The following is an 18915-nucleotide window of genomic DNA, read 5'->3' on the forward strand; positions in this document are numbered from 1 at the left end:
TTCTTTCACTGAACTCGTCAAAAAGAAGTACAGCAGAAACTCATTTTTATCCGAGCCCTGTTTATCTAGATCTCTGGTTAATCCAGATCAAATTTGTAGTTGTTTTTAAAACTTTTTTTATTCTTACAAGTAATAATTTTAAATTATGATAACTGAACTGTAAGTACGCCAGACATTTACTGCTTATTTTGACTAACTGTACAACTCCTGAATAGATCACGAAATAAATTACAGCGATCTAACAAAAGATCTCGGCGTATTTGAAACATCACTATGACACCAATGCAGCTGAACTATAAACGATAAAGTGTTGCTGCGAAATAATCGTTTGTAATTTTGTTATAAAGCGTCACTTTTTGCTGTGATAAAAATATACGTCTGCGAATTTAAGCCTTTGTTTCGCTTATTACCCGGATTATCTGGATCGACTTTGATCTCATTTAGTCCGCATAAACGAGGTTGTTCTGCAAACACTGTCTAAGTCATTCCTCAACTTATCAAAGTAACACTACTTTTCGCACTTGGCTACTTATTTATTTTCTATATTGGTAAAAATTGAAATACAGGGTATGATTCAGAAATTTCAAGACTGATTTTTTCCGAGAAGGGGAGGGTGCGCAGACTGGTGCGAACGAGCTGGGTAAGTAGTGGGGGGTGTCAGTGAATGTCAGTGAACGAACGGAAGCTACGGCAGTTGGCTTCAGAACACTGGAGAGTGCGCATCGTTTGCTGCGTGAGTGCGTGCCATTAACCTCGGTCGAAAAGTGGGAGATGCGAAAATGACTTTCACGTTAGAGTGTTCCGCCGCTTGAGGGATCGAGTCTGTTACGTCCGACTGGCGATCAAAGGCGATTGGATTCTTCTCCATGATATCGCGCCATCTCACAAGTCGCGCGTCGCAGACGAAGTTTTGATCACCCGACTTGGTTCCAAGTGATTTTTTCCTCTTCCTCGAATCAAGAAAGTTCTTAAGAGGAAGCAATTCGACTCCATTGACGGAAAAAAATCCAGCAGGCTTCGACGAGAACATTTGACAGCATGTCGCTCGAGCACTTCCAGAAGGCTAAGAACAATGGGAGACGCGCTGGCAGCGCTGTGTTGATGCTGAAGGATCATATTTTGAAGAATTTTAGTCCGCTGTGCTTAAATTTCTAGATCTAAGATCAGTCCAGAAACTTTTGAATCATACCTTGTATATCGTATACGTCGGTGCAATATTTTAATATTTCTTTAATGTTCAATATTTCTTTATAGTTAAAGAATTATTAGACTAAAATTATAGCATTACACATATTAGATTTAGCTGTATTAGAACAAGCAATGGAAACATCAAATAATAAGATTAAAAAACGTTATTTATTAGTGAGTATCTACATATATGACATTGTTAAGTCACAAAATCAGGGACACTTTTTAACACGAATCATTTTATTAGCTTACATCTTCATTTATAACAACGTCACTCGTGTAATTTTCTTGACATACAACGGCAGAGACTTCAAGAATGGTATATTTAAGACATGAAATAATACGTTAAAAATCGAATTTTAAGAGTGAAATTAAATGTCAGAGTCATGTATGCGGCATGATAAACCATCGTCAACAGATGTCTGCTTAAATACAACTTTTAAAACTTATTTACAGCAAAAAAAAAATAATAATAATTTGAATTTTGACATCTTGAATTCAAATTATGTTTTTCGCAATCACGAGTGTGTGTATGTAGGCGCGTGTGTTTGTGTGTGTGTGGGGGGGGGGGTATGTGTGTTTGTGCGTAGGGGATATGTGTATGTCTGTGTGTTTGTGTATGAATGTGTGTGTGGGGGGATGTGTATGTGTGTGTAGGCATATGTGTTTGTGTCTGTGTACAGGCATGAATGTGTAGGTAGTTGTGTGCAGGTGTGTGTGTGTGTATGTGTAGGTGTCTTGTATGTATGCGTGTGTGTTTGTGTATGTGCGTGTTTGTGTGTGTGTGTATGTGTAGGTGTCTGCATGTATGCGTGTATGTATGTGTTTGTGTGTAGGTGTATATGCGTGTTTGTGTGTGTGTGTGAGTCTGTATGTATGCGTATGTGTTTGTGTATGTGCGTGTTTGTGTGTGTGTGTAGGTGTGTGCGTATGTGTAGGTGTCTGTATGTATGCGTGTGTGTATGTGTTTGTGTATGTGTGTAGGTGTATGTCTGTATGTATGCGTATGTGTTTGTGTATGTGTGTGTAGATGTATGTGAGTGTTTGTGTGTGTGTAGGTGTGTGCGTATGTGTAGGTGTCTGTATGTATGCGTGTGTGTATGTGTTTGTGTATGTGTGTAGGTGTATGTGAGTGTTTGTGTGTGTGTAGGTGTATGTGTGTGTAGGTGTATGTGAGTGTTTGTGTGTGTGTGTATGTGTGTGTGTAGGTGTGTGCGTATGTGTAGGTGTCTGTATGTATGCGTGTGTGTATGTGTGTGTGTAGGTGTGTGCGTATGTGTAGGTGTCTGTATGTATGCGTGTGTGTATGTGTTTGTGTATGTGTGTAGGTATATGTGTGTGTAGGTGTATGTGTTTGTGTGTAGGTGTATGTGCGTGTTTGTGTGTGTGTGTGTGTGTGTGCGCGTAGTTGTGTATGTACGCGCGTGTGTGTAGGACATGGATGCAACCTGGAGACGGTTTTCGCTATAGGAGCAGCATCGTGAGCGGTGGGAAAATAAAATGATAGCACGCCAAAAACAGTCAAATGAAAGCAATAAGCAATCGTTATTGCTCAATGAAATAAATAACGTTAAGACAGTTTCAATCCAAATGTTGAAAGGTTAAAGTGAACTCGGATGAGTGCTAAAGTGAACTTACCTTCTATTTGCTTGAGAGAGAATTTGCCCCATTTCTTGCAAGTAAGGCAGTGCATATACAACCACAGGTTCCTGGTCATCCACCTTAGTCGGAAGGAATGTGTTCAGGTAGTACACCCAATCAAACTGTAACAAAAATATTTATTTAGTAACTAATCATGCAGTTTTATGCTAAATCCTCTATGACTATATAGCAATGAATTGAGAGTTTTTTCTTTCTAAAAGGGTTGCGTTAGGAGTATTAGCCATTTGCAAACCTAGTGCGATCACTCGCTATGGCATCCAGTCTGTTATGTGACACCATTAAGACGCGGATGGCAATGCCACAGTTAATTTTGATGCCTAATTTCCACCAGATGGAGGAACTTGAACTCTCTTCAATTGTAAACGGAATTAGGGATTTTCTAGTTTTACCGACGGTCTTCAAAGCCAAACGAACACCCAAGGGATCTTTTACATGCTACATAACCACGCGACATTTCGCTGACGATTATCTACATCTCGAAAATCTATTTACTGTGAACCGCGGGATAGAACCCAGGATCACGGCACAGAAAGTTAGCACTTTACCACCACACAAATCAGCTGACATTATCTGGGTGTAAGAAAACATATTGAATGTATTTCAATTTAAATATGGAAAATTTATCCGTTTCCAATTAACCATCTAATCCTTGGCATCCATGGCGAATGCTCAAGTACTTCTGGCGGGTAACAGAAGACTAAGTCTCTACTTTCTAGCTGCCCCAGCTACACACCTGACGACAACCCCCAAGAGGGTTTACCGTGGCAGATACCAAACAATTTTACCCGCCGGGTAGTGGGTACAGGCCCACCACCGTAATGGACGGGGGATTATTAACCCTCTACTGCCCACCAGGACTCTGAGATGAAATTTCTTCATTATATTTCCCGAAAGTAGATTACTTCCTTTGTTGACTAGTATGACTTGAGTGATGAAATATGCTTGGTTTACATTTAGGATGTTGGTACTGGCACAAGTTAATATTTCTGTCATAGAATCACAAACCTATTTTTGTAAATATAAAAAAAATTAAAACTAAAATACACCGTATATGAATTCAAGACATAACTCTATCAAGTTGTGCATATACAGGGAGTCTATAATTAAACAACACTACTTTAAAGTTGTCTAGTGGCGAAAATATTGCTCTATTGATCAGAAATTTTTTGTACCACATAGCGAAGAGATGGTAATTTGTTTGAGCGAAGAAAAAATTTTTTTTTCGAAATTTCACCGCCGAAAGCGTTTTTTATGAACTACTGTGATGAACTACCCTTGCTGTGCCTTTGATTTTGATGTTAACAGTAATTCTTTTGAAGTAATGTTGTTGTTGTTGATTATCCTCTAGAAGAGATCTGACACATGTCAGATTAGATCCAGCAGGTTGTTGACCGCTAAAAAGTCGATTACAATGAGAAGATTGGCAGTTAGGCCTCCCTTGGAAATCGGAAAATCCGATTAAACCCAGACTATGTCCTGGTAAAGCTGGATAGTCACAGCATTATTGACTAGTTCAATGGATTTTTCTGCCACGTTCGAAGGTAAGACACTTAAGGCGAATAAGTTTAGGTAATAAATTTATTCATTGATACAAAACGCGGAGTGTAAAAAGTTTTGACAAAAAAAAAGAAAAGAAAAGAAAAGTGGATGCATCCATCAATGTTTACTAGGAGAGCAAATAGCTGAGAAAATCTACTCGCCCTACCTTTATTCATTGCTGCAAGTTGTGGAACGCCATGTTGACCTTCATTTTGAAGCATCTAGCAATCATAAAAGAAGTTTTATTGCGTCAATAAATACTTGTGCAACTTAGAATTTTGCTCTTTCCTAGCTTCTCCCTGTAGGCTGCTTCTTTCGGATACTTTTGGAGACTAACTTACGCGATTACGCAACCACTTTCTTGAGAATGCGACTTGATATTTCCTCTTGATTGTGTAAACATATGAGGCAGTGAGAAGCAACGATCCTAGGTAGGTTTTCATTGAAATTTGTTTCTAAATCATACTGTTTAGCAGCAGCTACCAGAGCTACTAGTACCATCTCTTTCCCCAACAGAGGAGAGGTTCACCTACCGTTAACACTGGTTGTCTCCAAATTTTGTAATTTGGCATTTACATTCTTTTGCTTCTCGCCGCCTCATATATTTTTCGTCCTCCCTGATGGGTACAATCACTCTTCTTGTTTTAATACATTGAATTTAAATGTATTACGACATATTTAAATGATCTAGATTAGGGCTGTCCAACTGGAGGCCCACCAACACATTTGTGCTGCCCGCCAACTTCTTATTTAGCATATTTCTTTTTTTGATATTTTATGGTATCAAGAAGCATCCGAGACGATCAGTCTCGGTCAAGCCGGAGTCCTCGAAATTTCCTCTTGATCGCTCTTTTACTCCTTTCATTGTATTTGGAGAAAAAGGTACAGGACAACTACTGGTCAAGATCAAGCAGTTCTAACCTGCACGTTGGTGTTCAAACGAATTCCTAGAAGTAGTATTGCCTCGTGTTGGCGGAGGGAGACAGAGAGGGAAGAGAGAAACATTTCAAATAAGCAAAACCTGCCTGCAATTGGTTAAAAATAAAGACCCTCCCCCCCCCCCACTGATTCTACGGCCTTTGCTGGATATGAAGTAAAACATCGATGTTCACATTCCTGCTCTTGTAAAGAAGACGGATAGGCCTCAGTTTTCCCGCTAAAATGTAAGCAAACTGTTTTATAATCCTCGTGTTTCATTGTTTTATAATTTTCAACTATTAATTGTTATTGTATTAGAGATAAGAGGTTATTTTTCAACTTTTCAAACTGCGGCCCGCCAGGTGATCAGTGACCGGAATTCTAGCCCGTGGGCTCTTTGCTGTTGGACAGTCCTGATCTAGATTCCCAAACCATACTGCCGTGGGCAGGTAAACAGCAGTGTCTCCAAAAACGAGGTTTTGAGATATTTGAAGAAATGCATAGTAGATTCTCCTCAAACAATAATAAAATGTTGGAATTGAATTCGTTTTATGCTCTATTTTCATAAAGCTATCGGAGTTATTTGCATTTTCTATGGTGTTTGAAAATTGAAATGTGCTGCATTTCTTGGATTATGTCAATTTATTTTAATGATTAATTCCTTTTCCTTCTTTCGTCTGAAAAATAAGAAGTCTGGTTATCTTGTGGATGTTCATCTTTTTTTTTCTTTTTGGATAAAAAGCTCTAGAATCTGGTTCTTTTTAATTACAGTGAAGCACCGTTTATACGTTTCTCTTTTATACGTTTTTAAAATTGGTCCCTGCAGAGTCTAATACACATTAAACTATACCTATTATAGGTTTTTTCATTTGTACGCTTTTTTCGTACAGGCCTTTCAAAAACGTATAAACGGTGCTTCACTGTAGTTCATTAACAAAATTTGCAGAGGTACATATTAAGAAAGCATGATACAATAGTTTTAGAGTTCTTACTTTTATAAACAACCTTTATTTTAATTCTGTTTTAGCTGTAATGAAATATCACCTTCAGTGTGATCTAGAAATCTTTCTCGCTGACGATACATGTCAAAAAAAATTCTATCCTCAACTTTGCTTATACTTTCTTTGCCTTTTATTCTATTCCTCACGTTTTCTTTTAGTTTTTTGAGCATTTTATCAAAAGTAAAATAGAAAATTTAAATTATTTAAATGCCAATATTTTTATTTTATAAGTATCATTTTCGACAGCATTTCTAAAGATATTTTGTGTGTATGCTTTGACAACTTTCTTATGCCATAAGGCAACCGAAGAGCTAGCTAACCATCTCCCCTAAATAAGCAATCGAAGCTTGCAATCAGCTGAAAGAAATCACATGGATTTTGTCTTACGTATTATAGGAACCTCGCAGACAGTTAATTAAAGCGAAGCCTCATTTTTTCGCTTTGTTCTCTTATCACTTAATGAAAACAGTTAATTTCCTCTTCTTGAGGAAACTACTCAAAAAAAAAAAAAAAAAATCTGGATTACTTGCGAAAAGTTCCCGAGTTTTTGGAATTAAACTGTATTGTATGCTCAGATTGGCTTATTTCAAGAGTCCATAGTTTGAGCACAGTTGAAAATGTACTGTACCGCTATGGGTTTCAGTACCACGTTTTGCTAATTCATGTTAAGGTTAAGGACATCACCTTGTACGAAGTAATGTGATATACACTCTGTCCAGGGTTCGAAAATACACGATATTTTGATATATATATATATATATATATATATATATATATATATATATATATATATATATATTTCCGCCTGTAAACCGGATGTTTGCCTTTCCGTACAATCCGTGGTCAGACAGTACTTTTGCTCAATTTCGATTATCTTTCAATTAGCTTTCTAACTCTTTGCGTCTTATACTGACTTAGCTAAGGGTGGGGTCAAAAAAGCTGTTTTCCATTACCCACTTCTTTTTCCCAATTAAAGTTGTTGCATGATATTTTTTTTTTCATTTTTGTCGTTTAAATAATAATTATGAAATACAAAGTGAAACACCAACTTCTTAGAGACCGATTAAGACACACTTACCTCTTCTGTTTTTATCTAGTTTGAAGCTAACATTGGTTAAGATTCACTTCTTTATTTAACTACATCTGCTTTGTATAGTTTCTCGTTCTTTTTGCTTCGTTTTCTTCTGCTCTTTTTTTTTCTCTCATTTAAATGTAAATATTGAAACAAGTTTGTTACTTTCAAAGTTTTATTCAAATTCTCTGAAATGTCCTTAGCGCACATTCGCCTGTATAACATTGTACTGGTGTCTGTATGAAAGGAATACAATTTCATCCTTTTCTGATTTTGAAAAAAGCGTTTAGAAAGTACTTATAATAATGTATAGTGATTTAAGTACGTAATGCAATGACGCAAAAAATATATGCACCCAGAAGGAAATAAAGTTCTATCACGAAACTTAACACGTATGTAGAATATGAGGACATGAGCAAATGATTAAAAATCCACAATAAGAGATCGTTTTATTAAAAGGTTATGGCATGAAAGAGAAGTTATGATTCAACTAGTAGTATGGCCACTTTAAGCAGCTATATGAGCTGTTACACTGCGTGGCATCGAATCAAGCCAGACCCCTGCTAAAGGTCATGGTATTACTAGACTAGATTCTTGCCGATTTTTTGATTGTTACTTACTTTGTTTCGTCTGGGTGCGGTACATTCTTTTGTGACAGACTCAGAATTCGCCGATATATATCAGTCGCTAAATATCCGATATTTATTTTGAAAATATGATGTTTTCGATATTTAGTTTTTCAACTACGTTATTTCAATATAAAAAGGAATATATAATCATAGTAATATTGTTCATTTATTATTAAAAATAACCAAAATTTTTGTACTATACCTTTATGGTGTATTAATAAAGGGTGTTGTTTTAGAGGTATAGAACTTTAAGTCGGGAACACTGTTTGATCTGTGGGCCATTTTTATAGTTGTCAATTGTATTGTGATTCGTTTGGTTTGCCATTTCATCATGAATGTACAACAGGACGGCGCAACACGCCACACAGCACGTGTCACAATTGATTTATTGAAAAAAAAATTCGGTGAACGAATAATTTCGCTTAATGGACCCGAGAATTTCCCTGTAAGATCATGCGATTTGGACTTTTTTTTTGTGGGGCTGTGTAAAGTCTCAGGTCTACACCGATAAGCCACAGACGACTGACGCTTTGGACGAGAACATTCGCCACATATCACTCACATACGGCCCCCATTGATGCAAAAAGTGATAGAAAATTGGACTTCCAGATTAGACTTTCTCCAAGCCAGCCGAAGCGGTCATATACCAGAAATCACATTTAAATAAAAATGGCAAAGAATCATCTTTCGAATAAAGCCAAATTCATGGCAATTTACATCATTTAACGGTGTTTTATTTGAACCTAAAGTTCTATGCCTTTAAAAAAACACCCTTTACATGATTAATATAACAAAGTGCTATAATATTCTTTTTTACTTGTATTTTATATTTATAAAATTATCTGTAATGTAACAATTTTAATTCATGTTAAAAGTGCCTAATTAAATGCTAAACATTGCTCAGAAAGAAAGTCTTATCACTGTGCAACGACTAATGCACATTATTTATTTCTGAATCACTGTAAAAGTAGCTAACAGAAGAAAAATGAGTAAAACAGCTAATGCTAAACTAACTCCATTAAAATTGATAGAAATGTATTATGAAATATTAGATACAAATAACGAAAGAAATCTTAATTTTACGTCAACATGTTGTAATTATAATATGAGAAAATAAAGAGTCATATGAGGATGAATTTACTATTTTGAAGACTCTAGTTTGTGCTACTTGAAAATATCGGATATATATATATATATATGTCTTTCTGAGCAATGTTTAGCATTTAATTAGGCACTTTTAACATGAATTAAAATTGTTACATTACAGATAATTTTATAAATATAAAATACAAGTAAAAAAGAATATTATAGCACTTTGTTATATTAATCATGTAAAGGGTGTTTTTTAAAGGCATAGAACTTTAGGTTCAAATAAAACACCGTTAAATGATGTAAATTGCCATGAATTTGGCTTTATTCGAAAGATGATTCTTTGCTATTTTTATTTAAATGTGATTTCTGGTATATGACCGCTTCGGCTGGCTTGGAGAAAGTCTAATCTGGAAGTCCAATTTTCTATCACTTTTTGCATCAATGGGGGCCGTATGTGAGTGATATGTGGCGAATGTTCTCGTCCAAAGCGTCAGTCGTCTGTGGCTTATCGGTGTAGACCTGAGACTTTACACAGCCCCACAAAAAAAAGTCCAAATCGCATGATCTTACAGGGAAATTCTCGGGTCCATTAAGCGAAATTATTCGTTCACCGAATTTGTTTTTCAATAAATCAATTGTGACACGTGCTGTGTGGCATGTTGCGCCGTCCTGTTGTACATTCATGATGAAATGGCAAACCAAACGAATCACAATACAATTGACAACTATAAAAATGGCACACAGATCAAACAGTGTTCCCGACTTAAAGTTCTATACCTCTAAAACAACACCCTTTATTAATACACCATAAAGGTATAGTACAAAAATTTTGGTTATTTTTAATAATAAATGAACAATATTACTATGATTATATATTCCTTTTTATATTGAAATAACGTAGTTGAAAAACTAAATATCGAAAACATCATATTTTCAAAATAAATATCGGATATTTAGCGACTGATATATATCGGCGAATTCTGAGTCTGTCACAAAAGAATGTACCGCACCCAGACGAAACAAAGTAAGTAACAATCCAAAAATCGGCAAGAATCTAGTCTAGTAATACCATGACCTTTAGCAGGGGTCTGGCTTGATTCGATGCCACGCAGTGTAACAGCTCTTATAGCTGCTTAAAGTGACCATACTACTAATTGAATCATAACTTCTCTTTCATGCCATAACCTTTTAATAAAACGATCTCTTATTGTGGATTTTTAATCATTTGCTCATGTCCTCATATTCTACATACGTGTTAAGTTTCGTGATAGAAGTTTATTTCCTTTTGGTGCATATATTTTTTGCGTCAGTGCATTACGTACTTAAATCACTATACATTATTATAAGTACTTTCTAAACGCTTGTTTCAAAATCAGAAGAGGATGAAATTGTATTCCTTTCATACAGACACCAGTACAATGTTATACAGGCGTATGTGCGCTAAGGACATTTCAGAGAATTTGAATAAAACTTTGAAAGTAACAAACTTGTTTCAATATTTACATTTAAATGAGAGAAAAAAAAAGAGCAGAAGAAAACGAAGCAAAAAGAACGAGAAACTATACAAAGCAGATGTAGTTAAATAAAGAAGTGAATCTTAACCAATGTTAGCTTCAAACTAGATAAAAACAGAAGAGGTAAGTGTGTCTTAATCGGTCTCTAAGAAGTTGGTGTTTCACTTTGTATTTCATAATTATTATTTAAACGACAAAAATGAAAAAAAAAAAATATATCATGCAACAACTTTAATTGGGAAAAAGAAGTGGGTAATGGAAAACAGCTTTTTTGACCCCACCCTTAGCTAAGTCAGTATAAGACGCAAAGAGTTAGAAAGCTAATTGAAAGATAATCGAAATTGAGCAAAAGTACTGTCTGACCACGGATTGTACGGAAAGGCAAACATCCGGTTTACAGGCGGAAATAGACGCATCTATTAGTTTTTAGGGATGTCAGCATTAGCAGGTGTATGTTAGCCTCTAAATTAAGCAGAGTCTCATTCAAATGAGCGGAACACATGCATAAAATTTTTTTCTTTTCCCCCTCATTCAGACAGACTCGTCTTAACTGGACGTTTGCCTATTCCATTTATTCCGTGGTTGGACAGTATTAAAGTTTAAGAATTGGATCTTAACCAATTGATGAGCAGAGATTTTTTTTTTTTTTTTTTTTTTTTTGAGAACGAAAAGCAAATCTAAAACATTGCAAAAGAAGTGCTCATGACTGAGTTACCTACTAAAAGGTTGCATCACTTGTACAGCTATTCTTTGAACAAAAAATAAGTAATAGTAAAAATTCTGTAAAGACTAAGTATTTGAAAAGAAACTTTTGCAGCTCTGATGCTCATTTTTCAAGATGACTTTGATGGATGCGAATTTCCGCATTACCTACCCGTACTTATTTGCTCAAATTCATTTTTAACAGCCTTCACATTCATTAAACATAAAAAGGAATTAATCAGGCCCATTAATCTCATTTGAATAATTGAAGACGATATCCCGAGCGCTCTGTAGTTAATCTCTTTATCGTTACGTGATTTATAGCTTTTACATTAATAATTTACATAGACCATGTCTCTGGGATGAAGCATTTAAGATTTCCGAGAGCTTTAGAGATTAAGATAAAGAATATTTACTTCGGGTACTATTTCCGACAATTCCTGCAGCGACATTTTATTGTAGATGGCGCCAGTGTCGTGCCGATCTGCTTCTGGAATGGATGCCTAGAACAAAAATTATTAATGCAAAATTAATTTATAATATTTTTTTAACTGATCAGATTTCCCAAAAAAAAAAAAAACTGAATTTAAAATACATCTTGTGAAACAAAAATATTTTTCCAAGGCTTAGTAGGGGAATATGGGGCAAAGTAAAATAGTTAAGATAACTTACGGGTCTCTTCAAAATTAACAAATTGAAATTGCACTTTGAAAATTACGGTACATAAAGAAAAACAATGTATTTATCATAACATTTGCATTGAAATATTATTCTTTTTTAGTTTTGGCAGTAAATTTGTACTTTCAAATTAAGGTGGAAATTTTTCACTTCTTTTTTTTTCATGAGGTAAATTTGAAAAATATTTTTTTTTCTAATGAAATATTTTCTATTCGGTTGTTTAAGATATTTTTGATCAAACAAATGAGTAAATAAAAGAAAGAATGAATAAATGAAAAGGAAATTAAACATTGAACGAATAAATAAATAAATAAGTTAATATATGAATGTAACGAAGTAAATGAATGAATGAAATAGCGAACTAATAAGAATATAAGTGAAAGAATGAATGAATAAGGGAATTATTAAAGGAGAAAGAATGTAAATGAAATAACTAATCAATGAATACAAAGGGTTTTGATAAACAATTGAAGTTAGTAAACTAAATAAACTATTTCACTTTGCCCCTCATTCACTTGACTAAGCGAAAAAAGCATTTAAAATATAAATAAGCTTAATATTAAGCTAATAAGTACTGCACCGAATATTAGTAGGTCACAATTAATATATCAAATGTTACCAACAAGATCTTTATCATTTAGTAATAACAAAAATGATTTTTGACTTATAAAAAAATATTACGACATGAGTATCAATTTTTGAAAATGGCTCGTATTCTCATATTCTTTGATTTTAAGAGGCAATTTTTTCTTGACCGGAATAGACTATACGTGTTACTACATAATTAAAATATAACTAGGTAAGTCGTGCCAAAAGCAGAGTAAATGTTTCACCATTTCACTTGCCCCGCTATTTAACTTTACCCCACATTCCCCTACTATATTATGGAAAAGCATACTTCGTTAAATAGAAACGGGATCTGTAAGTTAAATATTGTGTCATCAGAATCAGAAATAAATAAGTCCACTTAGCTGTTTACAAAGTCCAATTTCGAACAGCAACTACATAATCTCCGTTAAAGCTTGACCACGGATAGATGGCGGATGACCTTGAAGCGAAACGTCATTTGTATTATTCGTAATAGGTAGACTCTGCCAGAAAGTACCGAATAGTAAGAGGCACGGTTTCGCTAATCCTATCCATTCCAAAATAATACAAAAAACCTATTACAAATGATGTTTTTGCTTCAAGGTCATCCGCCGTCTCTTCGTGGTCAAGCTTTACTTGGAGTAAAGTTTAAATTATTTTTAATATGCTTCTTTCCAATAAGAATGCTTTCGAAAAGGAAATCTGTTGGGAAATATGCAAATAAGTAATTTGCAACTCCAGAGCTCGAATACGCTACCTTGCGATGATTAACAATACTAAAGAAAAAGGTAAAACATTCCGTTACACGTATTTTCTTTGGAGAAAATTACAGGCTTCAGAGAGTTTGTGGTGTAATGTAATTTCAGAGGAATAGAAATGAAAATTTCCCACAAGCACGATGAAATATTACTGTCATTCATTAAGCGTCAAAGCAAGTTATAAGTTACGGCATTTGTTTGTTTTACCTTTTTCATCCGCCATTAGACAGTGGCTGCAGCGCCCCCTATAGTTTATTGGAGTTGCGAATAAATTAATTCTTGGAGATTTAAATAATGAAATTAATATTTTGATAAATTGTAGTTCTACTTTTTAAAATTTGAAACGAATAATAATGATTATTAGTAGTTTTACACCTTTTTTTTTTTTTTTTTTGAATTTTTAAACCTATGTCCTAAAAATCTGTAAACAAGTATTTTTATTACATAAATCCGACATGGATGAATGGGCAAAGCGTTGAACGGAATAAATTTTGAAGAAAAATGTGACTTTTTATTACTTTAAATTTTGCTAGTAAATATCTGAGTAAGTCTGCATAATTAATTGTTTTCATCAGATGAATTAGGCATATATGAATCAAACAAGAATTTAACAAAATAAACTTTAACCTCTTCAGAACCGAGGAAATACCACTGTTCAAAAAAATTATTTTGTTGCGGTTATGTTGTCGTCTTAGGACTCTAATAGCATAAAAAAATAATATTACTATAATTTTAATTTTTTGACTTAGAAAATCGATGTACCCAATCGGGTACATCGGGTCACACTTGTGCATCCGTTTCGCTATGTGTTGAAAGGTGATAGGATTTTAATGCGTTATAAATGCGAAACTTTTACCACTAAATAGTAAACTATTTTAGCTAGGATTGTTTTAAGCATATTTTAACAGTAACTGAGTAAAAAAAAAAAAAAAAAATTGGTCATTAGTAAAAAAAAAAAAAGGAGCAGTTTCAGCCACATAACTATTTAATTAGAAGTATGAAATTTGTAGAAACAATCATTATTTAGTATACATAAAAACACATCACATTTCACACATTTAAAGCGAGATTTTCCATTGCATCCTTCCATTCTACATCGAGATTGGTTTACACCTTTCATCGCTTCTGTTAGATGATTTAATCCGTCGTATCTGATCAGATTTTCTGGCTTAGGAATTACTTTTCGTCTCTTTGGAGACTTGTTTTCTGCTTCATCCAGGGACTTTTCTGATAAGACAGGTCGTCCAACAGAGGGGTATTTTCAGGGCACCCATAATTAAATGTATTCCAGCAAAAACTTTTAATTCTTTTACATTTGTGTTAATAGATTTACATTTCTTTCTTACTGAATACAGATTTGTTTGTTCTTGTACCAAATCCCAAAACTCATTTGATAAAAACTTTTCAAAATATTTCAGAGGAAATAAAGGCTCTCCAGTAGAAATGTTAGGCAAGTCATCATCTGGAATATTTCTTTTAACAGCTTTCTTTGATTTCCAGAATGTTTTTTGCTTAGAAGGTATAGGGATTTCTTCTTCATCAGAAGATGAGGAGGATGAATCATGGGGGGCGATTGCATTGTTTGGCCCAAACTCTGTATCACTATCAGAAAAGTCGGAAAATTCAGAATCATATTGTTGAAGTAAAACTGCGATCTCTTCGGGTGTTAGGCCTCTTCGTCCCCGAGCTACAAAAACAAGAAGCTACAATGAACAAATGATGATAAAAAATACTTTACATATTAAGTATTTTTTAGCTTTCTATATTTTTTTACACATTTTTTACTTTATTTATTTGCTGAATATGCTAAATAAATTCAAAAGCACATATGTGTATGCGATGAATTTTTAAAAATAAGCAAGTTTCAGAGGCAGATATAGATTTTCTTTGGAATCTGTGAAATCTATAACATAATCCTTGGGTTACTAAAATTTCTGGAAGAGAGAATCAGTGGCGAAGCGAGAAATTTTTCATTGGGGGGATGTTTTGGGGAAATTTTCCAACTAAAAGGTCGAAAATCGCGATTTTGGGCCCGTTTGGTGTGTTCATACATATAATTTTCTTGTTTCTTGGGGGGGGGGGGGGGTACGACCACCCTTTCCCCTCCCCTTGACTACGCCACTGGAGGGAATAGCCCTTCTTTTACATACAGCATACAAGGATTAAAATTTTTAAAGCATATGCAGAAAAATGAAATGTTTTTTCGTGGACTAAAGAGTAATGTTGGAAGAATTGACAAAAGATACATTTAGAAACAAACATAAATAAAAAAAAAAAAAATAGGAAATTTTATTCTTTTTAAAAGTAAAAAGAAAAAAACCTTATGGAATTACTTACTAAGTGGGAAAAACTACATTATATACTATGTATTGCATTTATTATCAGTTTTCTTTGCTAAAGTTGTAATAGATGCGGATTGAATAGCGATTGACTGAATCTGTTACGACCGGAAGTACCCGAACGGGTACACAATATTTGAAGCTCAAAATATCACACTAAAAAGAGTTGCAAACCAATTTTTTTTAACTCAATTTCAATCTCAAGGCTTGCTTAACAAAATAAAACACTTAAATATTAAAAATTTAAAGTATAAAGGGAAGATAACTTACGTTTTACACCACAAGAAGGGCCTGCTTTCAGCACATTATCATCAGCCATTTTTATCTGAGCATAAATCCTTCGAAAATGCTACCTATGCTGCCATCTAGTGCGTAATAATGAAAGTAGAATGTCTTCAATAGATTTTAGTAGTTTTTAAATGATTTTAGAAAGAAATATTATTTTTTACGAATTTTTTTATGAATGTACCCAATTGGGTACATCAGGTCTGAAGAGGTTAAAAAAAGGCTGTTTTCACTTTAAATGATTCTAATAAATATCAGAGAGTAAAGAAAAGACACTTTTTTTTATAAGTAACAAAAGTTCTGTTACGATTCAAAGAAATTTTTAACATCGCAGAAACTCTAAAAGGATGCTAACTTATAGAAAATCAATTAACGCAGCTTAATTTTTTCCCTCTTAATATCGTTGATAGTTTTCTTTTAAACATGATAAAAATACAATGAAGAGAATTATGTCTCACGTACCACCTTTTATTAACATGTTTCGCGTAATTACCAGTTTTACACATTCTTCATTTAAATATTTTGTACGATGTAGCCGATACTTAGACAAAGAAGTTGATAGCTTATTCGACAAATAGCTGTATTTCAGGGCTTTTGTTTCAACAAAGAGTCGATCGATTTGGAAGAAAGGAGTTCATAAAAGAGGTTAGCTGCGACAACGACTTAAGTTTGAAATTCCATCAATTATCATAACAATTATCTACGTTTTGTGTTCCACCTGAGAAAAATATCATCTGATATCAAAAAGTTATTTTGCAAAAGACAAAGTAATGGGATCGTTTCCGAAATTTAAAATAGGATCTGACCATTTTTTAAATACCATGACAAAGTTTAATATTAAAAAAAAAATATTGTAATGGGGTGGTTTCTTTCAGTCAAAAGTACTACTTTTAGTCACTGAAATTGATAGAATGAGTAAAAAAAAAATAAATGGACCCAGAAAATACTTATTATACACTTATTTTTTAACAAATTTTTTAAACTGTCCGATTTTGAAAATAAGGCGTGGTCTTTATGACGTCATAAATGATGCAATTTGGCGCATATTTGTACCACGTTTCCACGTTATGATAATCAAGAAGCGAATTAAATATTGCGCTCTACGTTTGCTTTCAACCATATCGTTGCCAATACACGTGAGTAAAGATGCGAATTAAATACTTTGCTCTGTGATTGGCAACTCTGAATGGCATTTCATCATTTGTGATGTCACACGACAGAAGCGTAAACAATTAAAGCGCACCGATTTAAGTAATTTTTTTTAATTATTAAACTTAAACAAATTATTTAAAAAATGGTCAGATCCTATGTTTCTAAGCCTGCTCTTTCAGGAAAAAATAATTTTAAAATTTTGTAAACGACTCCATTGGTGTGCAGATTCAATTTCATTTTTTGACGCTTCTGCACATGACATCACAAGTGATGAAATGTCATAAGCGCAGAGCACAATATTTAATTCGCATCTTCACTCACATGAACTGGCAACGATATGGTTGATAGCAAGCGTAGAGCGCAATATTTAATTCGCTTCTGAATTATCATAACATGGAAATGCGGTAGACAGCAAGCGTAAGCATTCAGCACGCTCGAGTGGAATACGGACATTTCAAAAACTTATTTAAAAATTAAACGTTCTGAAAGAGTACAAGAGGTTCCTCGGTCCATATTATTATTAATATTTATTTATTTATTTTTTTTTTTGCTCATTCTATCAACTTAAGTGACTAAAAGTAGTATTTTTGACTGATGGAAATAATCACATTACAAAACCAAATAGAAATATTCAATTGCTATTTATCGTCTGCTTACGTTTTATTTTTTACAATTTTGTGAACATGTTTTGGCAATAACTAGAGTTGCTATGTTTTTATATCGCAAAAAGAGAGATTTGTTATGAGTTTTTGTAAGTTTTCATTTTTGATCAAGCACGGATCGTTTATTGCTCTCACTTGACCATAGTTGATGCCCTACTCCTTTATTTGTTAATTTTTGTTGTTAATATATTTCTTCTGGCGCTTTGGTTGAAAGGTTCATACAAAATTTCTTCTTTTTTTTATAGTATTGAGAGTTTTTCACCAGAGTCACCATTCATACAAGCATATTAAGGATATGTTGCATCTCAGTAAGAAAAGTGGCACAATTTCAAAAAAAAAAAAAAAAAGCATCAGAGAAAATTTAGGTTTTCCGCAAAGGTAGTTTTCAGCTATTTCGTTTCAAACATTTCAATACGAGCAAAAAAATTATAATGTGACGTTTACTGGTTAGTATTTGTTGTCTACATTAATAATCGATACTTTTAAGTTCAAAAGATTTTCTTCTAAATTCTGAAAATTAGTGATATTTTACTTTTAGTTATAGCACTTTTACGTCACCACGCTCCAGTCAGTTATTTAAGCTATTTTTGTGCAAGATTTGTGGCAAGAAAGAGCATTAAATGTAGATTTTAAATCAATAGCTAGTACGTTATCCACCAAATTTTGAGTTGTGTCACTTTCCTTGTCGGAGTTTTTGTTATCAGTTTTGTAATTATGTTAATAGTAACGCAAGTCTTAGCTTACTTTCCGCAAAAGTTTTTTTCAAATATCATTTGATGAGGATTAAAATCTGTGGAATTATAAGACACAGCAATAAGCAAAGGGATGTGGCTAAAAGAAAAATAAACTTTGTTTTTGGCAGCAAATATTCGAGATAATTGCAGTGAATATGAACGCATTTTTTGGAGCATCAAAGCGGGGGAAAATGGGTACGTTCGAATAGAACAACTGGGTTGGTTACCTGCCATAATATACGATCGGCTAACCGGTAGCTCATTAGAACGCGTCGGTTTAGTCACCGGGTACGCTATTTGAACATATTGAATGTCTGTTCTATCAACCAAACTGCAACTTCCCGCAGGCTTAATATTGACGAAAAATACAGTTTGATTGATTGAATCAAAGTGAAGTTAGTC

General features: G+C 33.9%; 1 protein-coding gene across 1 annotated transcript in view; it reads right to left on the minus strand.

The window, feature by feature from the left end:
* LOC129230553 (neprilysin-1-like) overlaps positions 1-18915 on the minus strand; it is a 98448-nt gene that overhangs the window by 49204 nt on the left and 30329 nt on the right. Inside the window, exons 7-8 of the mRNA XM_054864957.1 lie at positions 11734-11820; positions 2827-2951 (exon numbers count right to left, since the gene is read on the minus strand). Of these exons, the coding sequence (XP_054720932.1) occupies positions 2827-2951; positions 11734-11820 (212 nt within the window). The remainder of the gene's footprint in view (positions 1-2826; positions 2952-11733; positions 11821-18915) is intronic.

Source organism: Uloborus diversus, chromosome 9, assembly GCF_026930045.1.
Source record: "Uloborus diversus isolate 005 chromosome 9, Udiv.v.3.1, whole genome shotgun sequence".
Lineage (NCBI taxonomy): Eukaryota > Metazoa > Arthropoda > Arachnida > Araneae > Uloboridae > Uloborus > Uloborus diversus.